This window comes from Chamaea fasciata, unplaced genomic scaffold (assembly GCF_029207755.1).
Source record: "Chamaea fasciata isolate MVZ Bird 193981 ecotype frontalis unplaced genomic scaffold, bChaFas1.0.hap1 SCAF_19, whole genome shotgun sequence".
Classification (NCBI taxonomy): Eukaryota; Metazoa; Chordata; class Aves; order Passeriformes; family Sylviidae; genus Chamaea; species Chamaea fasciata.
The window spans coordinates 3,181,656-3,199,946 of record NW_027094104.1 but is presented as its reverse complement, the minus strand read 5'-3'; the positions used below and the strand labels follow the sequence as shown (position 1 = coordinate 3,199,946).

The 18,291-nt window shown below is 38.2% G+C and overlaps 1 protein-coding gene across 5 annotated transcripts in view; it reads right to left on the bottom strand.

The window, feature by feature from the left end:
* The window catches only part of CEP112 (centrosomal protein 112), a 156,904-nt gene that overhangs the window by 116,120 nt on the left and 22,493 nt on the right, over positions 1–18,291 (bottom strand). For all 5 annotated transcript variants that reach the window (XM_066200306.1, XM_066200308.1, XM_066200307.1 and 2 more), the window contains exons 9-17: positions 12,228–12,314; positions 10,339–10,438; positions 9,051–9,169; positions 7,885–8,028; positions 5,506–5,660; positions 5,065–5,182; positions 4,017–4,109; positions 3,163–3,222; positions 620–699 (exon numbers count right to left, since the gene is read on the bottom strand). In XM_066200306.1, coding sequence (XP_066056403.1) covers positions 620–699; positions 3,163–3,222; positions 4,017–4,109; positions 5,065–5,182; positions 5,506–5,660; positions 7,885–8,028; positions 9,051–9,169; positions 10,339–10,438; positions 12,228–12,314 — 956 coding nt within the window. The remainder of the gene's footprint in view (positions 1–619; positions 700–3,162; positions 3,223–4,016; positions 4,110–5,064; positions 5,183–5,505; positions 5,661–7,884; positions 8,029–9,050; positions 9,170–10,338; positions 10,439–12,227; positions 12,315–18,291) is intronic.

Sequence of the window (18,291 nt, the reverse complement as noted above, 5' to 3'; positions counted from 1 at the left end):
AGCTGTTCATGGACAAAGTCAGCAAAAAACCCTGTTCCAAGTTAGCTAATGAAAGCTGTTTGCTACAGAGCAGTTCTCCCAGCCCTAGATCCACATGAAGAACAAGTTATCCCACAAAGAAATGATGTATCAAAGAGGAAAAATCTGGAATAGACTTGTAATTTGTGGCATTAAACATAAAATATAAAATCAGAGACATCATCTACTAAATTAAAATATGTTTTCAAGAAATACATCTTTCAAATTTATTCCCTTTTCTAGAAGAGCCCAAAGCAACAAGTCTTTAGTTTTGATTATTTGCTTCCTATGAACACACTCTGAATTGAACCTGGGCTCATTTATTTGAGAGGGCAGGACCAGCTGACACCATTAACAACAATTCTATTTTATTCTCACCACTTAAAAGTCAACAAATTTGGTTGAGTTGGGTTTTACTTTAGTTTTTTTTTCATTTTTCTGGCTGATTAGAACCTTGAAGGTGCAGCCTTAAAACAGGAAAAAATATCTATAGGAGGGCAGTTAGATGAGATAAAGCATGAGTTTATTTAATAAATAAATACTAATAAATCAACATTTAAAAATAATGGGGTTGTTCAACAATTATGCCACATTCACTTACTTCAGAGCCTGTTGCAGGTGGCAAATTTTCTTTTGAGCAGCCCCTCTTTCCTTATCCAGCTCATTCTGAATGCCATGAATCTGCCATTTAAGGGAAAAAACCACCACATCTTTAGCCAAAACAGTGTCCGAGTTAAAATTAATCAGTGTTATTTTAAATTCTAAAAGTGATTTATTTACATGCTCTTTTTCCACTGATGCAGACAACCATCCATGGATTTCTAAAATTATGTGAAAAGCAAAAGCAGAGATTAATAGAGAGATGAAGTATGACAACGTAGCCAATGAGCTACTTTCCTTCTCAAAGTGAATATTACTGTCTAGAATGAAGAAATATCAATAATTACATAAAAAAAGGAAGTAGATTTTCTTTAGGTAAGTACAGGAAAGCAGACAGGAATCTGCCTGAAATAGTGACCTGTATTCTCCAGGGGGCAGAGCTCCTACTCACCAATTTGTGACCACCCAAAGTGAATCACTTCTGATCAAATATCAAACATAAACACCTTACATAAACATCCTAAAGAATAATAACAATAATAGAATAATTAGCAATAATAATCCTAAAAATAGTTACAAAAACCTTTGAATTTGGCAACTTCCCAGGCATGGTCCAAATCGTGAGGTTTTTTTAACATTTTTTGCCAAGGGCAGGTTAAGTCCAAGAGTTTGTACATATTCCAAGAGTTGTATTGCTTTAGAGTTGCTCAAGGAACAACGTGGGGACGGGACATACAGGAAATCCTATATCCACCTACACTCATTTGTAATGTTCCAGGCTGTTAAGACACTACAAAAAAGAAAAATGTCTTTTACTAAGTGTGTGTAGGCCAGTGAAAAAACAAATTCAGAGATTCTCTGCTGGGAGCAGTTTCGTGGAGGTGTTCACTCCAGGAAGAACCTCCCAATCCATGAGCTGTCTATTAGAGAATGAAGAAGCCACTGCCCAACCTGGTCAAACTCTATATATTCAACAGGTGCCTTGGGAATGGCTATCAAGAATAATCTGTCACTCTTCTGCTGCTGAGCTGGATGTTTGGAAAACAAGCAGTAGATTATTAATAAAAAGCAGGTGTTTCCTTGGCTTGTAAAACCATTTAGCCTAACTGGTTCCTGATCCAGCAGATAAGCACATTTAATCAAACAGTGACATTTAAGGTTCCTACCTATGATTTGTTTGATGTTTAAGTATCCTCAGAGGCAACAGCCACTGCAGACTCATAAAGATTATTAGATAATGGGTAGGTTTTTAAGTGAACAGATTGCAGCAGAGACTTCACGATTCCTGTAGTTGTTTTAGTATTTTATGAGCCAATCCATCCTGGTTTATGGATTTATACCCGACAGATCATTCACACGTATTTTTCTATTCGTCCTTTCTCAAAGATTTGAGTTTGAAAACAGTTACACCAGATTTTATGAACAAACTGTTGTCAGGTTATGTATAAAAAGAAAGACTCTGCTTCCCTGTTTACTGATGCAGAATTCCAGCTCCCCTCCTGGGCTCACTGGTTGGAGGCACTGCTGACACGCTCTCAGCCCATGCTTAGGAGCTTTCTCCCAAAAGATCCTCAAACCTCAGCCAAATTGTGCCAATATATTTTTTTATTTTGGCCTGCAAATCACTCCAATCCTGGATTTTTCCTGAGTTCAACATTTATAAAACCCACGACTTGACTAAAAAGACAAATGTAGGCTAGGTTTAAACCAAGGCAGATCCTGGAACAAAGAATGTTTTGACTTCAAGTCAGCAGAAGGAACTAACTCAAACCAAAACCTCTCTACAATTCATGTCACAAGTGCTATTACCAAGTGACAAGTAGCTGGGATCACAATCCATTATTTTATGTTATAAATTTGCCACATTTGGCAATGACATGTTTGAGTAACACATCCTTTCAATTAAACAGGCATCTAAGGCACCCTCTGGCTGCACATGAGTTGCACATATAATGTCACTAAAATTGAAGTTTAATTTGAAGCCTATTGATGTTGCGAGTCTAAAGGAGCAGGCAGGATTTGCAAAGTGCTTTAAGATGAAGTGTTTCTGATGAAAATTACATTTTTTACTTTAAGTTTCTGATGTAAAAACAATGCCTGTTGACAATATCTAGAGAACACGTGGAGAAGGATGGAATAGAGATATTCTGGGGGAAAAGGAGTATGGGAGAACACACAAGTGCTGGCAGAGGTCAGGCCAGGTTTCATTCAGTTCATTCTCCTTTCAATAACAGCAGCTGCCATCAGCTGCCACCATGAGCAGTGTACTCACACAGGACAGGCTTCCAGGGGCACTTTTTTGGGAATTCCATCCCAGCCTCCATCCATTGGCAACAGGTTTCTAAAATCATAGGTGATATCCCTGTCCTTAAACAGCTGTGCTTAAAGTCTTTCTTGACTTTGTCCAATTATTTTTCCAAACCCTGTGAAGTGCTTGGACTCCCAGATTTACTATTTGAGGGTTTCAAAACTTAAACCTTTAAGTCTCGTACAGAACAAAGTTGGAGATGTGCAGAAGGTGGGAAATTTTCCTGGAAACATTACCTGTTTCTCATACATATGCTGCCAGTGAAGTTTGTCCTGCTCAACCTTGTATTCTTGATCCTGCAGAGGAAAAGATGTGTATTCTAAATAAACAAATCCCATTTTTCTTCTATTTCAGAGCGTTCATCAAACACAGATATTATCTATCATATAGAACAGGTCATAAAAAAGTAAAAACCCACTTTATATCATCATGAAAATATTCTTTGACACAGAAAAAAATTTAACCGATACCAAATAACACAACTATCTCCAAAGTCAAGATTCATGTTTGCTAAAGAGAAACAGCAACTTGTTCTCCTGAGCTATTAAAATGCCACTCTGTACTATATCAACTGTGAAATGAAAGACATTGGAAGAAAAGTAGATGCCAAAACTCGACCAGGACTGATACATGATACAGATGTGGAACTCATTACCCTGAGATAGAAGGATTAATTTAAATGCCTACAGGAAGACAGACTATTGAACTGAACTATTAAACAGTGCAAATTAAAAACCATTTTGAATCTTTAAAAATGTTTACAGTTTAAGAGAAAAAAACCCATATTCATCATTCTTTGGCAGGCTTCTTTGTAATCCACCGATACAGATTTAAACTCTTCCATTTAACATGTGAACTACAAGAAACAGTCAGAAAATTTCAGTGAAAATTCTGCTCTTACCTCTCTTTCAGTCACACTTTTTAAATCAACCTTTAGCCGTATGTGACATTTCATGTATTTCCATTAATAAAACAGAAACAAGCAAGCATGGTAAATAGAAGTACATCTAAGGATGGCTATCTAAACATTTAAATCATCAAATAAAGTGAAAAGAGTTGGTCATTTCTGAGAAAGAAAGTCAGGGCTCACCCTCAGCTGTTTCTGCCTTTGATGTTCAGAGTCGTGCAACTGTTGTTTCAGCAGAGCCATTTCACATCGTAGCTCTGCAACCACATCAGATGTCTGGTGGGATTTAACAGAAAAAACAATTTTTGTCTTGAATTCCTCATCAGCTCTTTTGCATTTTTAAATTTATTTCTCTCAGGTTCCCAGAAATCGGAAAAATTATCAACTTGGGAGAAAAAAAAACCTGTATGTGTTTATGGTTCTGGATATGTCAGTTCAGGCTCTCTGGTGAGCTTAGAACTGGAAACAAAAGCACAAAAAAACATCCCTAATAATAATAAATCCCCACTAGAATGTATTAAAATTTGGTGGAAAGAAAAATACCTTGTAAATGAAATGGAGTAAAGTATCATCAAAGCTCAGAGAATTTCAGCAAATAAACACCAAACACCCCACTTGTCCTATGGCTCTATGGGTTAACAAATGGTACTTAAAACTTGAGTCTTTTCTACAATTGTTTAACTTTAAAATCACTTTAAATAGGTACCATCTCTGTGCCCACACCTGTTGGTAGATATCAACCTGACAGATGCTTTTCCAGAAACAAACCAGAGTTATTACATTTTGGGTGAAACCTACAGTTGCAAAATATAAAAATATTTCCTTAAACACATAAATATTTAACACAATGTTCAAAACTATGAGGCCTGCAGGACTATTTTTTTTCTGGAAAAAGTATTTTCAGTCATGGAAGAGGCTTTATGAAAACGTTAAGTCTTTAAGGGTGTGTCCAAAATTTTTACAGGAGCACAAACAAAATCAGGATGTTAACTGTACCTCATCTGAATCAGCTGTAGAAATACACACACACACCAGAATGACCAAGCAACTTGATCTTTCAGTCAAATTTGGGAATGAAAACTTAAATCCCAATTTTATTTCAACTCACACTCATGACTAACTTGGGGAACTGAGCAATCCCTTGGATTTATTCACAAGCATCATATTGATAGTGAGGGGAGCACTTAAAAAATGAATCCCTTTTTCCTGCCTGTTACACCTGGCAGCATACCTGAGCTTGTTCCTGCTTCAGAAAATCTCTATCAACCTCAAATTTACTTTGTAGTTGCTGAAGGTTCTCCTGGTATTCCTGCATAATTTGGTCCTTGTCTCTCTGAAGTAAGTCGTACCTACAAGGAGCAAGCAAACAGAATATGGAAATTCCTTTCATATTTTGGCATTTTACCTGCTCAGGATCAATTCCACGGAGTCTGCACGTCTGCCACGTGCTCTTGCCACAGAATGAGCTGCTCATAAACAATGGAAAGGTAAGGCACTCCTCAAGGTGGTCGTTTGGGTCACTCTAAATGAATTTGACACCAATTAACACATTTTCATGAGAGTTTTCTAATGTTCAATGCCGTTCAGTGTGCTCCTGGAACAAAACTGATAACGTTTGCTTCTGGAAATTCCATATTCTCACAAGTCAAACCAGCAATTGTTATTGAATTACCTTATTTTCAGATCCTGAAGTTGGGAGCAGACCTCCTGGTAGCGCTGCTCCACCTCACTCTTCTCCTGAGATAGTCTCTGACGTTGTAAACTGCTGTTTTCAGCCTCAACAGTCAACTGCTGCACATGGGCCCCCAGCTTTTGGACTGTCTCATTCTAAAAGAATAGAGAATTATTGAGAAAAGCCCAGAATAAATGAGGGAATACCCCTGTTGTTATTCAGTAGCCTTGAGCGAGGAGGTTCTCTGGTGATGCAGAGACACAAGAGTTACAATGGCAAAGCTGTCATCAGTCACGACAGTAAATTCTATATTGTATAGAAAAATAAATAAATCTTCAAAATATGGGTGTTTATTCCCCCTCAAAGTGACATCTCTTCTCTCTCATGCAAAACAGCATATGCAACTGATTTCTAAACTGCAAATCCTTTAAAATGAGAGAGAAGACAGGATTTCAATGGAAAACTGCAGTGGGTGATAAAATACATCAAGTGTTTAGACTTTTCAAAAATCTCATTCAGCAATTTCCTTCCAGTAAATCACAAGCATCTCTCAAAAGTTGTATCTTTCTCCTGGAACTTCATCTCCCAAGACAAACAAATTTTAAAATGAGCAGAGTAAGGACAGGCAGGTACTCCAGGACTTCCCATTCTTCCCTAAATTTATGGTAATAGGCAGGGAAATGAGGGAAGAACTCCTCAGGAGTCTGGGGTCAGCAAATCAGACCCAGAGTGCATATCAGAGTTATTTTTGCATTAACAAAGGCCTGAAGATGAGGGAAGTGGAACAGAAATTTCACCCACTCTTAAAGCAAAATAAAATCCCAAATATCTACCCCGTGCAGCCTCTGCCCTGACTGTCACTGCAGGCGGCATGAACCTGAGCCAGTGCCAGAACCTCACACAGACAGAGGATCACCTGAATGATCCTCTGAATCACCCACCTGAATGATCCACCTGAGCTCTGGCAAGTGGCTGCAGAGGTTTCCCAGCCACAGCACAGCAAAATTCCCCATCAGTGCCAAGCTGCTCAGTACGGCTTTGGTTTGCTGGGGGCAGAGGGTTGTTTTGCTTTGGGAGCTTGGGGTTTTGGTTTGTTTTGTGGTTTTCTGGGGGTTTGTTGTTTATTTTTTTAAATAATTAAAAAAGAGTAATTTTTAATATGTCCCTGAATTTATTTCCTGGCTGGCCTCTGTGCCCCTCAAGGAAGTTCATCCTTGTTCAGGGCACAAACCCCTCCTTTATCAGCTCTGGCATTGGTGACATTATGCAGCCAATTCCACCTGCTAACAGCACTGGCATTCCTGACAACATGAAACTCTGAACAAGCAAACTCTGAAATACCAACAGAAAAAAATGAAAAAAATCAGGAGAGAGAAAGGAGAGTGAAAAAAAGAAAACTAATTTTCAGTGACAGTCTAGTCTTTCATCTTAAGCCCTGCCTTGAACTCTACCTTGTTTAATTATTAAATCAGAAGCTGCTCAGCAAGATCTGTCTAGTTTTGATGGTTCTTAAATTCAATCTTGCTGACAGACTGTGTCCATTTTTCTCTGTATTTACTGTTACCTATGACATGATCTGAATGCTAATTTTTAAATTCAACATTCATTAATAAAGGAATAAATTTTGTTTGACATTGTCTTTTCACTCATTCAATCTTCCTCATACCTCATCCTGATGAAAAGTACAGGATGCTTTTTTGAGGTTACTTGTTAATTCTTTTGCTTTTTGCATCACTTATATAACAGGCACAAAATCCAGATTATACCTAATTACATGCTATATATGTAATATAATTACTATAGAAAAGAAATGCAACAAATTAAAATAATCAATACTTATTTTAAAATCCTTTTAATGTCATCTTTCATCTAACAGAAGCATTTGCTCAGTTAAAGAGAAGGTGGGCGTGTAAAAAATTCATGTTTCTATGAAAATCTAATCTATAAAAGGTCTACAAACCTGCAAAGACAAAAGTTCTGCTAACTAAATCAAATATTTCTAATTAAAGACTGATTCTAAGATATCAGTGTAACATTGATTGAAGGGCTGTACGTTGCTTAATTTTATCTGGGGAATAAAAGCCTCGGTTGGATTGGCTGCCAGGACAGTGCCCTCTCCCAGAAGAGAACAACCGCACTATCAAAAATAAGGATGTATGGGCATAAATAACAGAATCATGGAATGGTTTGGGTCGAGAGGGACCTTAAAAGTCAACTGATTCCCGCCTTGCCATGGGCAGGGACACCTTCCACCATTCCAAGGTGCTCCAAGCCCCACCCAACCTGGCCTTGGGCACTTCCAGTCCACCTGAACACAGACACAACGGAATTTAAATATTTTAAGAGATGCTGTGGTGAGAGGTTTACAACCAAACCTACAGTTGACTGTGTCTGGTGCAAATACTCCTGCTCCATCTTGGCCAGGCGGGCGTTGGTTTCCTGCAGCAGCTCCTGCATGTCCTCCGTGTGCTTCTTCTGGATGTGGAACTTCTCCTTCTCCATCTCAGCCACAGCGTCGTGGAGCTGCACCAGAAAAAGAGGCACAAAGTGACAAATGGCATCTACAGCTAGCATTGAGAAGTGTTATATTATTAGAGTGTATCAGTAGAATCAGTGAAAAGCCCAGGTATTCACCCTTCTGTCCTCTCTGAAAATATTGTTTCTCTGAAACAAAAAAAAAAGATTGTGGCTGCCCCAGGATCCCTGGCAGTGTCCCAGGCCAGGCTGGATGGGGCTTGGAGCACCCTGGGGTAGTGGAAGATGTCCCTGCCATGGCAGCGGTGGCACTGGATTAGGTTTAAGCTCCCTTCCAACCCAAACCAGTCTGGGAAATGATGAAAAAAAAAAACAAAACAAAAAACCAAACCAAAACAAACAAAACATTCCCAACACTGGAGCCTCAAGATCTTCAGCACAAAGGACAATTTATGATTTATGATTATGATTTGCCTTTAACAAGGCAAGAATTAAACCCAACTTCATTTCTACATGCAGGGCTGCAAAAAAATTAAATTGTACAGCAAACTTCATGAAGGGAGGTGGGTTTGTCCTTTCTGTGACCCTCCCTCTCTTGAGAGGGGGAAGCAAGACAAATCCTGACAATAATCTGGACAAAGGTGACACTGTCTCACAATAAACATGCTCTTCCCTCTGCTTTGCTGCTGTCTTGAGTTGAACAATAAATAAAAATACACTGAAGAATTCACGACCCATTGCAAGACTAAGAGTTCAAAGGAATCACCGTGACAGCAGGTAGCAGCAGGTTTACCCAGATTAAAATTCCATGTCAGGTCAACCAGAAATAAACACTTCCCTAATACATCCAGAGACTTGCAAGGAGGCCAGATGAACCTCAGAAACAGGGTGACCAGCTGGGTGTAAAAGCATCAGCAAAAAGAGTCTTGATTACTTCAGGAAAAAATAAAATCAGCGCAAAAAACATCCCTAAAACATATTCTGTATATTTATTTTTTTGAGTGGCAAAATGTATTATCCTACATAAACACTGCAGGAGTCTGTCAAGGGAGGGAAGTATTGTTCATTACCTTTTTCTCCCACTCATTGTTCAAGGAATCATTGCTTTGCTCACACATCTTCTTCAGCTCCTCAATCTGCTGCTCTTTGGCTTCCCTCACAAACTGGGACTCACGAACAAGGGTCTGAACTGTTAAAAATGGGAGAAAAATAGACAACCATTCAAGACCTTTGGGATTTTTCAGTGTTAGCAATAGATACAATCAGTTTATGTCAGTTTTCCAGCTGACCTGGCTTTCTGATGGTTTTTGACTCTTAAATACTTAATGCATGTGCTGCTTTAAGATGTAGCACTTAGATTCTGTGTCATTAAAAGGTGTTCTCTCTTTTCTACTTTGTTTACAGAGTATTTCAGAGAGAGTTTTCCTTCCTGAAGGAGTAAACATACATCAGCAAAATTCTGTATAACTTCAAGGAAATAGTTATTTAAACCTGATTTCATGACCATACTTAGGAGAAAAGGTTCTTGTGAAGGTTGAATGCCCAAGATATATATGAAAATGAAGTTCCCCAACTTAAATTGCAAGCGATGGAATCACCATTAGTGGAAAGAGCAGGCCCATATTCACACTTTCACCTTTTTTTTTTTGAGGATTTTCATTACCTGGAACAATGTGGGCAACTCCAACTGAACCTGTTCCAGCCAAGCGCAACCACCAGCCCACAGAGAGAAGCCCCAGATCCCTTGTTGGACAAATTACTTTCCCAAGGAGCAGGAAACAAAACACATGGCACGCTCTCCCTTTTTGTACATAGATTACCAAACTTCTGTATTATTTTCTAGTGTGGTTTAGCCCATAGTGCAAATGGACTCCAAGGAATTCTGAAAGAAACTAACATTGAAAAACCGCTGACAAGCCACTCTCAGGGTGAGTTTTGTACTCGTGACACACTCAAGACTACTCATGTTTGAAATCTCCTGCCGCAATAGTCTAAAAAATAACCATTGTGGTTTGATTAAAATGTACTGAATGTATAAAGAAATGAACTTTGAGCCAGGGATTCCAAAAAAATTTGAAATAAGTGGCCAAAACATTTCAGTGGCATCAAAGCAACTTTTTTTGGTGACGCTCGTAAAACCTGTGTTCAATGTAATGGATCACAGGCCTCTTGGAACACTTGGGTTGGAACAGCAGAGACAACTGGACAAGAATCTCAGAATCTAAAGGAAAAAATTAAATCCAGAGCTGCAAATGATGAAGAAAGGGATGACTGCAGAAGGAACATGCAAGCCCATAGCCACGAGAGAATGCAGTGCGATACCAGCACACAGGAGACAACCATGAGGATACAAATCACCTTTTTTCTCCAGTTTTCTTATCATATCCTCAGATTCTTTTTGTTTCTTCATGTAGGTCGACTTCAGCACCTCTATTTCATCATTCTTTCTATCCAAAATCTGCAGAGAAAATTCAGAATATTTTAACCTATGTCCAGAACATTCCAAATTACAACCAGTGCACAAGATCCACCCTGCAAGAAGTGCTCAGGTCATGCAGGACTAAGTGATTGAACTTAAATCATTTTTCCAGCTACAACTGCCAAGCCATAAACAAAGGACTGGTTTAGACAAACGTAGGAAAAAGCAGATTAAAAAAGGAGTTCCATGTTTTAAGGTGAGATTTTTGCTTTCTTTTAAACCTGGGCAAACCCAGTGTTGCTTTTGTTGAGTTTGGAACTTTCACGGTGCTACTGCTGCAAGTAGAAAAGATTTTCATACCTATGTTGTCTAATAATATTTAAAAGCATCTAAAATTCTCAGCAGATTGAAGAAATATTTAAATAAGTTGGTGAACATCATTACAGTCTTTTGTGCTTCACAATTGAAATTCTTCACACGGATCCCAAGGAACAATGGACTGGAACAGAGCAAGTACATGAGGGTAACTACACCCACATTTCTGTACAGGCTGGGTTTGGGAAGAAAAAAAAGCTTGAATATTTGCACACTTTGAGATAGTATTTTAATTTAAACTTTGTGTTTAAGATAAAGATTAAAGTCGCAGGAATTTTATAACAGTGCCCCAAATCTCTTATCAAACAGAAGCTTTCATCTTAAAACAATATTACTCCATCTGCAATAAACGTTTTGTGTCTTTAAAGATTAATACGACACTATTTAACCTTTTCTAAAATATCCAACGTTATTAAACGACTTCAAAAGACGGAATTCTAACATCAGTTAGGAAGGGATGACAACTCAAGGGATGAGAAAGCATTTAAGCTATTCCTTATTCTCACAAAGCTGTTTCCTTTAGACTCTCAGCTTTGCTCACTGCTTCTGCTCCGAGGCCTTGAGAACAGATGAGCCAAATATGCACCTGACCAAATATTAACATCCTCTCAGGAGGCTTTGATGTGTCACAGAGTTGTGTCAACCAACTTCCTCCAAGCCCGTGACTCAGTCTTTAGGAAACAAAGCAGAGGCACTGAGTGATGCCGAGCTTACAGTGGGATTGGGATTCCTGCTCCATGCCCGGGACCAGAGCCCTGCCAGGGGCACCTCACAGGACTTCACCCCACGTTTAAAACATGGGATTAAAAGTAACAGTGTGGTCTGGGGTGCGTATAATCCTCCCAGGGGTGGTGTCATGTCACACAGCGAAGACAAACCCAGTGTAACCCAGAGAGCTGCAGGAATTCCGAGTGCACAGACTTGAAAAATGCAGCAACATAAATAAAGGGGTATTTGGTGACCTGCCTCTGCGGTAAGACAGTGTCACAACAGAGACAGGACAGCAAATACTGCTGCTGGATGAGCCTGAACACGTATGATACATCCGTGGGTTTTCCTGCTGTTATATTTTGCATTATGTTCATGAAAAATTTATTTTGTTCACATTCTTCTCTAACACAAATGTTTTCTCTCGAACAGAAAAATCACGAGTTTATGATTTCCCACAGAAGTCGTTATGCTGGTAAAATAGCTTGTCTTGTTCTAACTAACAAAATGCCTTGTATTTTCATCTCCTTTCTGCAAGCGTTTTCCCCTTCCTAAGTGTACGTTACCATAAAATATTCTGCATTCCTCTCAGTTTATGCCAACTGTTACCTACAACTTGACTTGCACTGAACATTAATTGCAATTGCGAAGAAGTTAAAAAACAACTGATAAATATTTATGATAATCATAGTCTCTATTATTGTTTAATACACTGCTTTTGGAAAAAAATACAAACACTTCTTACCTTTTGAACATCAGCATCATGCTTCTGTTGTAATTTCAGTTTTTCTTCATGGAATTTACCTTCTGCCATTTTCATTTTCATTTCCAGCTTTAAAAGCAAAACAGAATAGATACATAATTTAAATAAAGAATAAATTACACCAATGACCTTTTCATAACTTTTAAATTATTCATTTACGTCTTTCAGAAGGCAATGGGAAATCACCAACAAAGAAATCTTATGAAAAAATCTATATTCAGTTTCTCAACATTTTCATATTTATTTGATACAACTGTTACAAAAGATGTCATCCTAGAACATTTCTTCAGAGAAATGGATTTGCAGGATGTTTTAGTTGGCAATAAACACAACTGCTACTGCCCAGAACAAGCCATAGTCCTTAATTTAAATAAATATTTAGGAATAAAACTTTAACATTTCTGTTAATATACCAAGTTTGGTAAACTCATTTTCATTTCTTCAGGCAGGTGTTATATTTACACAAAGAATGTCCTTTAGCCCAGATGTACATTTGTTTTTGTTTGTTTCCTATTATTCATGGAGTTCACATTATAAACACATTTCCTTTTATAGGTGACTTATGACGGGATTAAGGATTGGATCACTGAAATACATTTCCTGTTCTGCCTGCGTTTGTTCAAAGCTGTACTTGAACTCCTCCAACACAAAATTCATTGCCAGTTCTTACTTAGAGTCTAAGTTTCCATCTTTCAAGTATTTTCGAATGGCTTGCATGTTTTCAGTACGCCATTAAAGGCTGCCTTCAGGACAGCTATGAGAGGAATTTCATGATTCTCAGGCTTTTCTAGAAACCAAAAGTGACACCTTGAGTTCAGACTCAGGCTGTTCCACTCCTACATTTATTAACAGTCACTGTTTGGAAAGTAAAGAAGACTGAAAAGCTTTTTCATAAGACAGACCCTGATCCCCCTCATTTTAGAAAGGGAGGACCAAATCCCCTCCAGGAGATGACTTTAAGTGGTCTTTGGCCAACAGCAAACTTTGTGTTGGACTTTTGGGTGTTCTAAAAGGTGCTGAGGTCCCCCCACCTCAAGGCTGGACACTGCACTCCCATCACCATCCAGCCACTTCCAGCTCTCACATTTTTATCTAGCTCAACTCCAAACCTGACTTGTAATATCCCAACTCAAAAACTTCAAAGGAATTGACAGCATTATTCATTCTGCCTTTACTCTCCATGCCCTTGACTAATCCAAAGTTGCCATTCAAGCATGAGTCCTTATCTCACACAGACCAACTTGAAACAAGGTGCAAATTATTCATTTTTTATATGACTCATTTGTCTTACAGGTTTGTTGGGACTTGAAAACATCCCAACATTATCGTAACTTGAAAACGTGAGCTACAAAAATCCAACTCAACTCAAAAATGCTGTGCAGGAAACAGAAGGCTCCTCAAGAAGTGAAAATAGAAGGAAGAGCAGAAAATTGTTTCATTTTCTGAACTCATCAACTGATACCCAAGAACCACAGATAAAGCAATCCATCTCCCAACTGCTTGCACATAGTCTTATGCAAATTAATGGGGGAGGGAAAAAAAAAAGTTAGGTTGACAATTAATCCAAAGCAAATAAATCATATTCTCAGCTGTCAGCCAACTCTTTTATCATCCCAAAATAAGCATCATGATAAAAATGCATCTTCTATTCATGAAATCTACGCATATGTATATATGAAAGAAATATATGCATATATCGCTGCAACAAAGTGACATTATAGAAGAAAATCTTAGTACCAGGTGATGAATAAGTGTTGATTTAATAAAAAGAGCACAGTAATCCACTTCCAGATAGACAGCTTGTGAACATGCCATAAATAAATATGAAGGTCTCGTAAAAACACAAATACCAGAAACTAAACATGAAAGAGACTCCAATCTACTTGAATTACATTAAAAGCTTATGAATGACTGAGGTACAGCTACTGCCCTCACACAGCTACCTAAATCCACACAAATTACATTTAAAACTCATTAATAACGTCAGAATGTCTTGGCTGATGGAAAGGAATCCTTGGTGGCTTGTATCAGCTGAGAGCTGGTCTAGGTTTTATTATTCTGTACACTGAAATAATACAAAAATAAATCCACATCGAGATTTTCACTTGGATTAAAGATGGACATATATATTTTCAAGTGCTGGTGATTGTTCTCAGCCACAGGGTGTTTTCCCCCAGGCTGACAACAGAACTCCCTGTACTTGAAGCTGGTTCCCACTTCTCATTAATCTTCCCTTTAGCACCACCCTTGCACTTGCACCAGTTCCCATCCATTTTAGCTCATTAATTCATTACACCACTTCCACCAGAACAGCCATCTCTTAAAATGTCAGTTTTGGGACTGCTTTGCAAAAAGGAGAGCTAATTGCAACAAAACAACTGGGAAAAACGTGTCCAAGATAAAGAAACCAGCCCTTAATGAACGCAACCACCGTGATAACAAAGTAGATTGCTTTTTCTCTGAATATTAGAAATAAAATAATAAAAAAATAAGTGAAAAATCACAAAGACCAAATGCTCATCAGATGAGGGCTGAAAAGAGGACACCTTGAAAAGTACTCAAGGTCCTCAACTTCTGTAAACTGAATGAACTTTCAGCACCCCAGGCACTTTTCTGCCCCGTCTGCTTCATCCATGATTTTCCTACTTGTATCTCTACATATAAAGAAAGGTGACAAGTCCCACATTAAAATGTCCGAAATTCAATAGCTGATGTGCACGTGAAGTTTTCAGCTAGTGTTGAGAGGAAAGCTGCATTTGTACTAAGCAACTGGTAAAAAAAAATTAAAAATCTCCAATAGCATTGAAATTTTATAATGGTCCACGGTTCCAACCTCCCATGTATCCTCATCACAACTTCTGGAAGCGTTAATTTGTGCATTTGCTGTAAAAATAATGATATATTGGTTTAAAAATCCTACACTCAATTTCTTGAGCGGAAAACCGCTGGAGAAGTCAGAAAACACGAGGACAACACCACAGCGTCCTACGGCAAAGCCTGGAGGCCTGGTTCCATTTCCAAATCTGCTTTCTGACCCACCCTCCCTCTGAGGCAGACTCCCAATCTCACCGCATACGTCGATAAAATATTGAGTCATGTAAACACATTTTATTCAGTGATCTCATGAAGGCTGGGGTGGAAGCAAAGGGGCTCAGCTCTCCCCAGCTGGGAGTGAAATGCCTCCCCTTCCATTTAAAAGCTGAAACACATCATTAAATACTAATTTCAACCAAGGAATATCTTTCAAATTAAAGCCACACCAAACCGAGGTGGAGCCTGTCCGCAGATCCCAAATGTCAAATCTCAGCTTGTCCCAATTTCCTGTGGAACAGCTCTAGGTAACTGCATGTGCTGCTCTTCCATGCACTGCTCTCTGCACTTCAGCTCGACTTTGTTTATTAAACACAAATTAAGACACAAAACAACCCACAGCAGTACCAAAGACCTTCGCAAGTTTTAGAGAAACCAGATAAAACCAACTTTTCGAAGTCGTTCACTTTGTTAGACGCTATTTACGGCGCTCGTGCTCGTTGGTTTTAATATCTTTTATCACCAGTTAAGAGGCAGCAGGGAACATGAATTTATGGCATGTTACCATTCAGACAAGGAAAAAAAAAAAAGTGTAGATATTTAGCTATAGCTGGGAAGTCTGCAACTATGTATGAAACGCAGCCATTGCTGTTGGCTGAACATCATTCCTTTGGATTTCTGTCATTGTTTATCCTCCTCACAAAGAGAATGAGGCAATTAAACCCTAAGGCCATGTAAACAATACTGATGTCAAACATCTGTGCTGTCCCTGTTATTTAAAGCCATGAAGGGTGGTAGCAACAGAGTTGCTTTTATGTGCCTAGTCACACTTTCTTCCTCATTTAAAAAAACAAAACACCACCAAAACCAGCAAATAGTTACCTGAAAATGGTTTTCTTTGGGATATCACTGTCCTGATTCCATAGCACAGCTCAGGTGCTAGGAACATTTAATAACTGTCAGGCTTAAACTGTCAGAGTCTAATGGGCAACTGTCATAAATCTCCAGGGGAAAAAAGGTGATCTCTCCTCTTTTCATGACAGAGGACAAACATTCATCTTGTCCCCATTTACAGAAATTTGTCGAAATATTGAAATACCTGATTTAAAAGCAAATCAAAAAGAGGGTTAGCAATATGAATCATTGAACTCCTGCCCACTTGTCTTCATTCCAGGGCTCACCCTCAGGCAAGGGGGGACATCTCAGAGCTTTAACATCCATCAGATTGGGGGCTTTGGCTATTTGACAAAACAGAACTTGTTGCTTGCCAGGCTTTTTTTTTTTTTCTTTTTCCAAGCCTATGAATATATGGGGGAGGGAGGGAGGAAGCGAGGAAGGGGGAGAAGGATGTAAACAATAAATGAGAACTTCAAAGTAAGAACTAACAATGCAGAACAATGACTTGTATATCTTACAGTACACGACCAAAGTTATTTGTCTTGGTGTTCTGCAGCTGCTAAAAGGAATCAGTGCACAGCACACAAAGCTTTGATATTTCCACAGAAGAAAAAGGTTTCTCAAAAAATATCAACAAACAACTCGAACTTTCTACTGAATTGTGCTTACTCAATTTTCACATGCAGGGTTAAAATAATAAATATTGATAATTTATACAGTGTTTAAAACCATACAGGAAGGCCAAGACAGAAGAGACTGGACTTGCAAAACAGTCAAGATTTATTATAAATACACGCTGACTTCAGACTAAGGTAATTTGGAACAGTGCATTTCACTCCATCATTAACAAGCTGTCTGATCTCATTGTGTTATTTCTGTATCACACTGTACCCTCAAAAATTTTTAAGATTAGCTTTGAGGTATATGAAAACTTTCCACATTTTACAAAAATGACTCAAGTATTTAAAAGAAAATCACTGGTGTGAAAAACAGGAACAAAAATTTTCCTTAACGATATATTTGAAGAGAATTTTATACAGTAAATGTAAATTTTAATCATATTGGAACTAATCTTCCATTTTCAAATGGAATAGCTGAAAAGTTTGTGCTCAGTTTATAGGATGTGGGAAAAAAACACTGTTCACTTTCCATTTCAGAAAATAAACAGATTTATAACTACATCTTGAAACAGTACATCATTAACCACTCCAGTTAGAGCACTGAATAGCAGCAATGTTTTTATCCAATGCAATGATTGAGGTAAAATCAATGTCTTGGAAAGTCTCTGTTGCAAAGAGCTCAGGAAACCAGAGATGGACTGAAATAAAAACAGCATCAAACAAGTGGAACAGCCAGAAATTAGAATGTAAAAAGCCCCTTTATAAACATGGCATTTTGCCCAGATTCAAAGGTCCCTCCACAAAAGTCCATGTTTATGGTCTGAACTGGATTATTTGACCTAACAAACATTTATAATTCCCACCACATATCTACCCTTCTTTGTATCTTGGCTCTTTAAAAACAATACAATTGCTACTTCCAGTTGCATTATTTTTACACATTACTCTTCAATGGGAAACTAGATATTCACTTAATTAAAAAAATAACATGAGATTCTTATAGCCCCTAAAAATCAAAGGTTTTGTGCTAAATCAAATCTTACCAGCTTCCCCATCAAGAAAAATCTGACTTCTTAAATGACACTGAAATTAATACACATTTGCTTGATACAGAAAAATAATTGAACGGACAATTCATATGTTCTTATTCATATGTAAATGTCATTAGGCTCTTTCAAGAGAGAACAATGTATTCTTCATGGATTCCCATGTTGGGGGTGGTGGGAAGAAGGAGAAATCCATCCAGTGCTGTAACCCAACAACTGTAAAAACTGGAAATGGTATTTGTGCTCTCAAGGATGTTTTCTCTGGCCAATGAACATAAAATGGACATTAGCCCTACAACACACCGTGTTATTGAACAGCTTTATTTGCAGGGTCCCACTTCCACTTGGAACAAATGTCTGCCACCAGTGGGAGACACTGACATCAGCAAGGACCAAAAAAACTTCTCCCGTTTATGTTTAGAAATTAAGAAAGCTTAGCCACAGCAGTATTAA